At 34.8% G+C, this 12,099-nt stretch overlaps 1 protein-coding gene across 1 annotated transcript in view; it reads right to left on the reverse strand.

Annotated features, from left to right (window-relative positions):
* Positions 1 to 5,576: 5,576 nt before the first annotated feature.
* LOC125665991 (uncharacterized) overlaps positions 5,577 to 12,099 on the reverse strand; it is a 34,689-nt gene continuing 28,166 nt past the window's right edge. The window contains exons 4-5 of the mRNA XM_048899041.2: positions 8,853 to 9,027; positions 5,577 to 6,250 (exon numbers count right to left, since the gene is read on the reverse strand). Coding sequence (XP_048754998.1) covers positions 6,246 to 6,250; positions 8,853 to 9,027 — 180 coding nt within the window. The 3' untranslated portion in view covers positions 5,577 to 6,245. The remainder of the gene's footprint in view (positions 6,251 to 8,852; positions 9,028 to 12,099) is intronic.

A 12,099-nucleotide genomic window follows, 5' to 3' on the forward strand; every position in this document is an offset into this window, starting at 1 on the left:
ACTAGGCCCATATTTATCATATTAGCACTACTTGTGTTAGTATCTCACAAGTGGTCATCTCAAAAGCTTGCAGAAAGTAGAAATTGACTTTGCAGAACGACTAACGAAGGTGATCGGCGGGGAAGTCACATATTTTAGATAAATTTTCGTTCTATATTTTTTTTCATTTGGTAGGAGAAGTATGTACATATAAACTTATCCACAATTCAGGTGCTTGTGCTCCCGAGACGAACGATCTGACACATCGATGAATTTTTAGATACGATATTCATCTGATATTTTCAATGTTCTTGATTTTTTTTCACTGTGGATAAACACCAATAGGTCAGATATCGGATAGTTCAGGACTGTTCTGGGGAGTTTGCGCCTCAAAGCGTAAACATTTTACCGAAATTAGGTTGTACACTACCTGACAATATCCAGGAAATCAAGCCACTGTTTACAATATGTTATACATGTAGCAGTTTTTCTGTTTGTCATTCATATAGTGCATAATGTTTTAATGGATTATTGTTTTTGACGAGAAGAAACGATGTGCATTCATAATTTTGTCCTTAAATTGCCGTACAGGACGAAAATTACCACGATAAACACATTCGCAATACTGAGTTTCAAATATTGAAATTATGAATGACCGTTCATTTTCATTTTGTCTTTGGTCAACTATCGGCATGACGGATTACAGTTGCATTAGTGAAATCGTTATCTAATTTTCAATACGGAGAGAGATCATTTATGTTACATAATTTGGAGCTCCAGGTGACTTGCTAATAATTAAGTTTTATTTACTGTATATGATATCAATAAATATAACATAACTAATGCTCGCAATTATTCAAATATTTGTCTTACATTCATTTGAATTATTGATATCGTTTATTCAATTAATGTGCGTGACAAATCAAACACACATTAAAAAGTCCTTCCTCTATATGCAATATCATTTATTTCTGATTTCCCGGGTTTCATCTAGTGTAAAAAATAAAAAAATAAAAGAGAAAATAAAAAAAAACTTAAATGCATAGTGGTGTAGAGCAGGAAGTCCTCAACCAAAATTGTCAATTTCATGATCCCCAGGGTAGGGGTTCTGACCCCAGGGATGGACCACACCTGGTATATAGTGTTTATATATGAAACATTTTAAAATATTTTCTTCAATGCTATTGATACTAAATATATATTTAGAGAGCTATCAAACTATAGATTTCATGATCACAGAGATAGCGTAAGGGATTTTAGGATCAGGATGAGACCAAAATGGTCAGTGATTTTGAGGATTGAACATTTTTATTTATGTAAGGTGAAGATAACGAACTGTGATCAATCTCATAACTCCTATAAGCAATACAAAATAGATAGTTAGGCAAACACAGACCCCTGGACACACCAAAGGTGGGATCAGGTGCCTAGGAGGAGTAAGCATCCCCTGTTGACCGGTCACACCCGCCGTGAGCCCTATATCCTGATCAGGTAAACGGAGTTATCCGCAGTCAAAATCAGTGTGCCAAGAACGGCTTAACAATCGGTATGAAACACGTCAGACAGCATTTGACCCAATGATAGGTTGTACTGACGAAGTAGATCGTTGTAACGACCATAAAATTTGCGAAATGCTGACTTCAATCGAGACTGTTGAAATCCCTGTACCATCAACTTGTTTGTCAGTAGCTTACCTCGATTTAAAAACTGACTATACACAGACCAAGCTCTTGCATATCGAATCAGTTGAGATATATAAACACTATATGCAAGTGATAATGGAATATTGCTACATAAATATGGGAAGTTGAAATCATCCCGTTTGTCATACAGTTGAGTTGTCAGTTTGCCGTTAATGTTTACTTTCAATAAAATATCTAAGTATAAAGCAGAAGTGGACGACTCTGTGGTGTCCTTTATTTCGAGCTCACAGGGATATATCAAATCGACATATGAATGAAGTCTATCATTGTTAATAGACAAAACGTCATCGATATATCTAAAAGTCGAATTGAAGGCCACAGCGAGAGAATTTTTCTTCTCACGTAGAAGTTTTTGAATAAATTCTGCTTCATATGAATATAAAAGCAGGTCAGCTAACAAAGGAGCACAATTCGTGCCCATGGGAATTCCAACAGACTGTTGGAAGACCTGATCACCAAAGACCATGAAGATATTGTCAATGAGGAACTCTAGCATATTTTTTATTTCAACTTCAGATTACTTGTGCGTGGAATCAGAGAGGTGTTTAACAAAGTAAGTTTTTGAATGACTGATCACTAGATATGAATATTTCCGTTTTCCGTTTTTGTTGAAGAAGCAACTGTCTATGATGTCAAAAAGTCTAGTCTTTAATTTATCGTGAGGAATGGTCGTGTATAGTGTTGAAAAGTCATAGGTTTTAATGTTATTGATTTGGGAAAAATTCTGCGATTTCAAGTTTACTAAAAGTTCTTTAGAATTTTTTAGAATCCACATTTAATTAACAACACTTCTGGCATATGTAGTCGCACAGTAAGTTTGAAGTTTCTCCTTCACAGCTGTTAACATTTTCGTGAGGAGCAAAGATAGGGGCTTGGTAGCGCACTTACTGGATCCAGCAATGTATCTTTGTTTGTAAGGGTTTTTATGTAGTTTAGGAATCCAGTATAGGTACGGTAACTCATATTCATTCGACCCATTGACTGGAATATTAAATGTGTCTAAAACTGAATCATGGTTTTGAAGAATTTCATCTTTTGAAAGAGCAGTTGGAGTATAAGTATGATTACCAAAAGTGGAATTAATGCCAAGTTCGTTTAAAATACAGTTGTAATAATGAGCCTTACAAACAAAGACAATGTTGTTACTACCATTCTAATTCTTTTCAAATTCAGTATGAAGCAGCTTTTGGACAAGGGGGACATAAATTGTAAATTTCAGAAATCCTGCACTCCCCGGGGCCTTAGGGACGGGGCAATAACTGCCCAAAATTGACCAATTTTCAAAAACCTTCTCTACAACCGCGTATCTTTTAGAAAAGCTGAATGCATAGTGATGTAGAGCAGGAAGGCCTCTACCAAACTTGTACATTTAACGATCTCCGGGGTAGAGGTTCTGGCTCCACGGCAGGGTCATACTTGGTATATTATACATCTACTGCATGATAGTGAGGGGGATATGAAAATCTATACACCCAATCTATCCACCGTGTTGATCCAAGTTAGAATTGGTTTTCAGTACCCCTTGTTCGTCGTAAGAAGCGACTAAATGGGGCGGTCCTTCGGATGAGACCGCAAAAACCGAGGTCTCGTGTCACAGCAGGTGTGGAACGATAAAGATCCCTCCCTGCTCAAAGGCCGAAAGCGCCGAGCATAGGCCTAAATTATGCAGCCCTTCACCGGCAATAGTGACGTCTCGATATGAGTGAAATATTCTCGAGCGTCCCGCTTAATTCTTTAAACAATATTAGGAAGAAAAATCCAAGTAACATCAATTACGTTTGTTAGAAACATTGGAAATCAGCTAATACAGTATTTTATTTCCGAATATTGATATCAATGGCATATGAAAAGGTGAAGATTTATTTTAAACTTTAATGCATTTTGTAGGAAACACCAGTGGTGTAATGTATGGCATCATCTTAGACAAACTGAGGATTAAATGAATGGGAATGAAATTCGTCCAAACCAGAGCATCGTTACTGTATAAAATCAAAGACATTGCGCAACATGACAAGTCTCGGTTATCGCGAGATTTCAATAAGGATATATCTTGTTACCTAAAGTGCTCACATAAAGTGCAATATTGTTTTTCAAAACAAAAGAGGAATGAGAATTAATAAACAAATGCATGCAATGGTGAGCATATATGGATTACTGGACAAATATTATTTGCATTTTTTAAAGAAGAAAAACAAATGTCGACGTACAAGCTGTCAAAGTTTAAGAAATATTTTCATATCACATCATTCGTATTTGAAATTTATTCTAGGGCTCTCTTTTATTAATACACTTCCCGACGAGGCTGGTGCGAGGACTTTTTAATGTGTCTAAGGCGCGTGACTTTTACTGAACAGCAAACATGATGCTTATTCAGATCCTCGGAAGGACTGATTTTAAGGAGAGATAATTCTAAAGTTATGTTTTCGCTATACCGTCATTCTCTCCGGGGTTTCAAGGGGAATATTGAAGAACAGAGTTCTCCGTGACTGACGAGTACAAATACAATAATGGCATTTCTGATATTCAAGACTATCATTTATTTATAATATTAATATGCCTTCTAATTTTTTGTCCGTTTGTAGCGTCCAAAATGACAAAATGTGTTTTGTCAGCTGCTATCTGAAAGGCACAGATTTGATTGATAAGTTTGAACAGCCGTTGATTCCAGGAGACGGTAATTATGTAAAGTACTTACAGAAATGTATTTTCATTTTGAATGGTTTCTGCGCAATTCATTGTTGCCCCGGTATGTACCACAGTAAAATACGCTTATATGCTAGGGACAAACATTTTGATTCGTTATAAACGTAATTCGTAATATCCCATAAGTTAATAATATATTTTGAAAAATGACTTCGCTGTAAGTGTGAGTTCATTATATGTGTGTTTTATGGTATACGGGTGACTGCCTCGAACATGATGATTTCACAGTGTCGTCAAGCTGCTTCAGTTTCTTGTCTTGAAATGAAATACTTTCTGATAACGTGCACGTGTATTTCTCTCTTTTATAGATATCATCTGATAACATGCACATGTACCTCTCTGTGTTATAAACATATGATAACGTGTACATGCATTTCTCTCTTTTATAGATATCCCCTGATAACGTGTACTTATTTCTTTGATAGATACCTTCTGATAACGTGCACGTGTATTTCTCTCTTTTATTGATATCTTCAGATAACGTGCACGTGTATTTCCCTCTTTTATTGATATCTTCTGATATTGTGCACATGTATTTCTCTATTTTATAGATATCTTCTGATAACGTGCACATGTATTTGTCTCTTTTATAGATACCTTATGATAACATGCATGTGTATTTCTCACCTTTATAGATACCTTCTGATAAAGTGCACGTGTATTCTCACCTTTATATATACCTTCTGATAACGTGCACGTGTATTTCTCTATTTATAGATATCATCTGATAACGTGCACGTGTATTTCTCACTTTTATAGATATCACCTGATAACGTGTACATGTTTTTCTTTCTTTTATAGATACAATTCCTGTATTGTTTTATCTCGAAGGACAACCTTAGATTTGAAGAAGCCTATATGTGTCCAGCAAATCTCGGAACGAGGAAAAGAATGGGTTAAAGACATCATTGTAGTATTTTACGATCTCTGCAACCATTCTCATCAAAGGTTGCACAATTTGCCTCTCAGTTTTAATCCAGTAAAATTACCAGAAGTGAAAACAAATATAAACTACTGCTCATTACTAATTACTCCCCCACCCTTCTCTCTCCCTCACACACACTTTCTCTCTCTTTCTCTGACTTTCATTACATGAACAGCTTCACAGAAATATCTACTTTATATTTTCCTCCTGATTAGAAATACTCTCGCTCAGAATTCCCTTAGAAATACCATGTAATAACATTCGTGTACAGTAGATCAGAATTTTATTGAATTATTAAGTCTACAGATAATATACAATCTCATGATTGAGGTCTGAAGATGATATAAAACATAGAAAAAAATAGACTCAAATGTATTATCAATGAGATACACAAGTTTTAAAATTGAAAATTAGGCTAAAGAGCATCTACAGGAAAGTATAAACAAGCATGGACATAAAAGTATATTATTTCGGTAAAACATGGCATATTTACTAATTAGAGAATAGATTTACGTGGCGAAACCCTGAACGGTTTTGATACTGTTTCTTCTGCCATTTTTTTTCAGTTTTTCCATATGGCTAGATGCAGTAGTAACAGCATTTATAATAGTATGTCTTCTTAACTAATTTAGAGCTCCAAAATGATTTATTCCATATATTGACAACATTTTTTGTTTCCATTTCTTGCTTATAGACATTTTGTTTTCAAATATAAGAACAACAACCATTGTGGAACAGAAAAAGGTATTGAAACACTTACAGGATTTTATTCATTGTACAGAAATACGCTACGGGTACAGTCGTGTGGCAGAAAAAGTAAGCACAAATGCAAATCATTTAAACAAAGCAGATAATATGAGTCAACGTCTGCATGATGAAACAGCAGGAATGGTGATATGTTCTGAACAGGTTTAACCTCCTCACCGATTTACATCTTAACCTGAAAAAGATTGATAGATTCATCATTCCATCGTCTACATGCAATAATATGTACACGTTTAGGACATGTTATTGATAGATCTATATGGAGGGCACAGCGGGTTTTCTTAATTTGGTACCGTATATAATCGCCTATAAGTCGGATTATATGGAGTTAACTTTTGGTCCAAAACTCTATGTCCGACTTATAATTTGTTGAAAATAAAAAATGAAATATTAATGTCATATCCCAAAATATTATTGGAACACAGATAAATACATAAGAGTATTGATATGAAATTGATAAAAAAAAAATATCAAATATCGGCGCATTTCTCAAAATATCATGTGAAACACAGCTAAAAACATTAGAGCATTGATTTGAAATTATCAACCGATTTTTGAAAAAAGTTAGACCGACTTATAAATGGGTCAATGGCAATTCCCTCCAAAATAACCTAAAAACTGTACAACCGACTTATAGGCGAGTATATACGGTACTCTGTAATTATCAGTACAGTTGTTGTAAATGGACATTCCTTCACTTGTCCCCCCCACCTATTTTGGCCCACTCCCCTCTCTCCCTCCTTTCCTCCCATTTTCACCACCATTTCCCCCTTTCCTTATAGCCAGTCCACCCCGGCTTAATATATAACTGATTTGCTTAAATTTTCTGAAAATGTCATTTTCTGCTTCAAAAAGTTTATCGACACAAATCCCTTATTACCTGCACGGATGGATCAGGTGTGATATATAATGAATTTAACAATATCTTTTGACAAGCACACAAGGCGGAAATGGTAGTGAAAGCCCATTAAGACGAGGGGTTATGGAAATCGATATAAATTATAATAGACAAAACCAGACAAACACGGACAAGTGATTCCCGAGCTTTGAAATCTACAGCGAATATCAATAATTTTCTGCATTTGTAAATCGAATTAGAAATGAATTTTCTATCTATTACTAACGGATTTCGAGGATGAACTAGACGTTTAGCGCGCAGGAATTTCTATTGAAATTCATCACTGAGAATTAGGCAGCATTCTTTAGAAAAAAAGCCAAGTAAAATTGATGTAAATGTTTGAGGGTTTCTTGATACATCGTATGTCTGTCGATTAATCTGAACATGTATAATGCCGGTTTCCTGTATTTCGTGATATGAATGTAGGATTGTTTCTCTCCACGAGTGTTTGATTGTTTCTCTCCACTATGACCCCTGTATCTAACAATCGCGTCTTTGAGACCATGAGCACAACGGCATCATCTTATGTTAGATTCATACCTCCAATATTTATTATCTAACAAACTGTACATGTATATGCATGTATAGACAAATTTTTAATCTCTTCATTTCGAAAATGTACAGAAATTTCATCAAAATCCATTTCTATCCATTATTTTTTAATATTGATTAAAGAGAATAACAAATCACGTTAAAATCTAATTAGGTTTTAGTGACGCAACGCGTATACTATGCTAAAGTTGTACATAACAATTATGTTGCATAATTTCAAATGAACGGTCTCCAGTCTCCAAATGCTTGTGTGTAGTTATAAATAAAGCAAGTTCCAACATTCTATGTCTCTCATCGCGGAGAAAATACTGGCCCATAATAAGCAGTCATTCTACTTCTCACAAAACTAATTGATTTAACGTTATGAATTAAAAATGTAGCAGATACGAAAATATGGGATGTTGACGATGGGATGAATTCCACCCCATTTGATACAAAGAATGCGGAATGCTCTGGACGCACTGCCACTAAACTTATAATCTCCGGAATCATGATGAAAGGACACTTAATAGATAAGCGCCTAATATAGCCATCATTTTTTACTTAAATTTCAAAACAGATTTAAAACCATGAAACCTAATAAAAACTTATATAAAGATGATGCCTTAGTAAAACTATATATTCATGATCATGAATTTAAGCAACTAAAGTCACAAGATTGTCACATATTTCAAGAAATTTGAGGTATCCAAAGAAAATGACGTGTTTTCTTTTTGAAAGTTTACATACAGTTTGCTTTGAAAAACATGGAACAAACGTTTGCCTATGTACCATACTTATAATAAATTTGTTACTGATAAAATGTACAAAATATTGTAAGTTTAAAAGTATACAAAAGTGAATTCCATATTTTCTGAAGTAACAAATGCTTAAGATTTGATGATTTTTGGCCAAGCATGAGTAAATTTGGAATTTTCATTAACCTTGTAACATTCTTATAAACTTGGAATATGATTTGGTCTACTACACAATGATAACGAAATCGACTCGTAAAAATGACAATTTTCCTGACGTCTGTTATTGAACAAAAATCAATGAAGTAGACGAGGAAAGTCAAATGAAATACTGAAAGGTGTAGCTATATCAGAATGGTCATGATACTTCACCTTTGAGAAAGTATTGCTACATGTAATTACATTAAAATGATAATATTTTAAATCTGTTTTCAGCTTCGAGGATGTAATATTAATGTTGGATTAAGGTTGACATCAGACATCCGCGGTGAAGTCACGTGATGGACATTCACTTAACCAGAAAGGGGGTTATTTTTTTGTTAATTCATTGATTACTTCAGTTGAAATTAAATAGTTGATATGTTTTCACCCACCTCTGAAACAGGGATAAGGAACATATCGGGATCCTGAGCGGCGAACACAGATCCGGAGATGTCCGCGTTTGTCCGTCGATATTTTGTCTTTACTTTCCTTCTCGTTTTCGTCGTCTGAGTAACTCTCTGTTGGTGTGGCCATTACGTCAGGGTTCAATTTTCCTTCTTCAACTAACTGTAAAAAGTTAAGAATTCATTAAAGATCATGTTTATTAGGAAAGGAAGATGACACATTGAAAGGCCAAGCGTCGGTGCCGTAAAACTTAAATGAGCTCACTTTTGATCTACATTTTCACTTTTTCTTCTTTTTTAATTCAAAAGTGACCTCATGTAAGTTGAATGGTCCTGTAGCGGGGATAGAATCTCATTTATCCTATGCCGGGTATCAGCAAATAATTCAGATAGTGTGACAAGATAATTTTAATGCAAAAGCATCAACCCGGCCGCTAGAATTTTAAATATTCTACACTAGTTCCTAAGGAACACGCGGAAATTGTAATCTGAAATATGATATTTAAAATTGGAAACAAAATCAAAAATCAATTTAAAATGAATAATCAGTTTAAAGAAAGTGTATGTACTATCATCAATGGAAAAGTAATCAAGAATTTTAAAAAATATAGATGCATAAAATATCCATATTTTTTTATATTTTAGGTTTCAATAATGGATGTGTTCGGTCAAAATTGGAGCAACTCACAATTGCAGCATCATGTATATATGTTTATAGAGGACGTACAGGGGAAACAACAACAAAAAAATCAGAGGAAACAAAAAAATCGGACGTCACCCAAGTCGATGCTAGACAAAGGGAACCAACAACGCTATCCAACATGACGGGGGAAGTTAAAAAACCGAACCATTATTTATTCCCAAAATTAGATTGCAGCATGTGTACTTAATTCTATTAATTTTACGCCAGATTTCATTATCAAAATACGTTTAAACACGGGACGTTCCGGGCTTTGCTCCTTGGGCCCCCGTCAGGGCGAAATAGGGACCTAAAAGCGACCAACAGGCCCCTTGTCTCTCATATTTTCCCCTCGCCCTCTAAATTGAAATCCTTAATTCGCCCATGCTCATATGGCAATTTGCATTGAAGAAGCTAAATTCATTTATAAAATGTTGAAGTACCAGCATTATGGTATGCAAATGAGGCGAACATGAATAATACAAGATTTTGAGTTTCAATATACATGTATTGCAGAAACCAAACATGCTTCAGAAATGTTCTTAATGTGTCTTAAAGATTATAAATAGAATGCAATGATACGACCGTATCTAGGTCACATGATGATGGCGGTATTATTTTCTGGACTGACAATACTGTGCATGTCTGCAATTCTGATTTGCACGTCACCAAAATATACATGTATATCTGCAGCTGTAACATATTCAAACCAAATTAATTGTTTTTATCAATTCCTTTATTTAATTAATATTTGGAATCTCATGGTAGGTTGCTTCTGTATTTCATTACATTGCCATTTCCGGGGAGTAGTCGTTGTAAAAACGTCGTATAAATCCTAAATTCATAGTATTTATCTAATAAGGAATAAAAATGAAACGTATTGATTACAGAAATCAAGACTTTTATTTATATAGTTTTAGAAAAGCTTTTATTAAGAACTTTGATGCATGTTATCGATAAGGAATTATTCTAACGAAACTATAAAAAATGATTTCCCATTGCGCACTTTCTTACACAACCACAAGTAAATCGGCCGCTCCTGCGTTAAGGATGTATAAATGGAGTTTAGTACTGTTCTGGCACTATCATAAAATGTTTGTCATTATAAAATCGCAAATTACATATGGTTCATTGTTCGTGGATTTTGTCAATTTGACTACAAGTGCATTTAAAATTTTTGTTGTTAGCAAATTTAGACATGATGATGAACCATTCGAAGTTTATATAAAAAATAAATGACCAATTAAAAACTGGTCATCTGAATAAATCATGTAAAGCTCAAAATGTTGCTCTTTAGATTTGATCACGAACCGCCCACTTCCTAGCCTAGTGAAGTTTTCTTAAAACTAGTATTCACATATAGTACTTGTACCTATATATGCCCGTGGGGATCCGGTTAAAATAGGTCCTCAGTACCCCTTGCTTGTTGTAAGAGACGACTAAATGGGGAGGACCGCAAAAACCGAGGCCCCGTGTCACAGCAGGTGTGGCACGATAAAGAACCCTCCCTGCTCCAAGGCCGTAAGCGCCGAGCATAGACCTAAATTTTGCAGCCCTTCACCGGCAGTGGTGACGTCTCCATATGAGTGAAAAAGTCTTGAGAGGGATGTTAAACAATATTCAATCAATCAATGTATATGCATTTAGGATGAAGCAGCAATGACTCGCTGCAAAACAGTGACTTAGAAACAGAGTATGCCTACAAGCCTTTATCGTGAGTGTTATAAAGCTGAAGTTATGCAGTTTAGAATGATTGTTGTGTATTTGATTAAGCATTCCTGTCGTCATCAATATGACAGAGAGTGTTTGTGTCTAAGTGTGCATATGAAATGACCGGTTGGGACAGGGTAAAAGGGGGCTGAATCGAAGTTTGAACGTTTGAATGGATCGCACATTTAGGTCCAGATAATTATCATGCTGTGAATTCGTTATTACAAAAGATGAGGAAGTAACTTTCTTTCTACTGATAAATTCTGTTGTATCTTGTCGTATATTTTTAATTGTATTTCGTATACTAGTATATTCTGTGTGATTTCTTTGCAAAATATTCTATCTAAAAGTTACTACCCGTTCGCAAAATGTATAATATGAAATAATGACCATTTAACGCTAAAGGTTTAAAACATAGCATGCGTATTTGGACCTATTTCCACATTTCAGATGACAATATAGTTGTTAAACTTCAATTATTCAATATACAGAATTGAAATCGATACCAGAAAATGCCAATATAATGATACATTGTTTTAATTTTAGAATGCACCTTTAAAGGAAATAATAAATGATTCATTGGTATGAATTGTATTATATTCATCTCACTGTGTAGGGTTCACCTGAACATGCGTACTAAACAGTTTGAAAATTTATTTTCCCCTAGTAACCACAACAGTGCATGCCAACTGCTTCATAAAAGAAGAAATCGGAAAGGTTCTATAGTTAACTTTCACTTCAACCCAAAGAACTGTTGTCCAGAGCAAACTCTTCAGAACGTAGTCCGGCCAGGTGTTGTTCTGACTGACCAATAAGTCCAAAACACAATTATGACAATTTTGCTAA

The sequence above is a fragment of the Ostrea edulis genome, chromosome 10, assembly GCF_947568905.1.
Source record: "Ostrea edulis chromosome 10, xbOstEdul1.1, whole genome shotgun sequence".
NCBI classification, from domain to species: domain Eukaryota; kingdom Metazoa; phylum Mollusca; class Bivalvia; order Ostreida; family Ostreidae; genus Ostrea; species Ostrea edulis.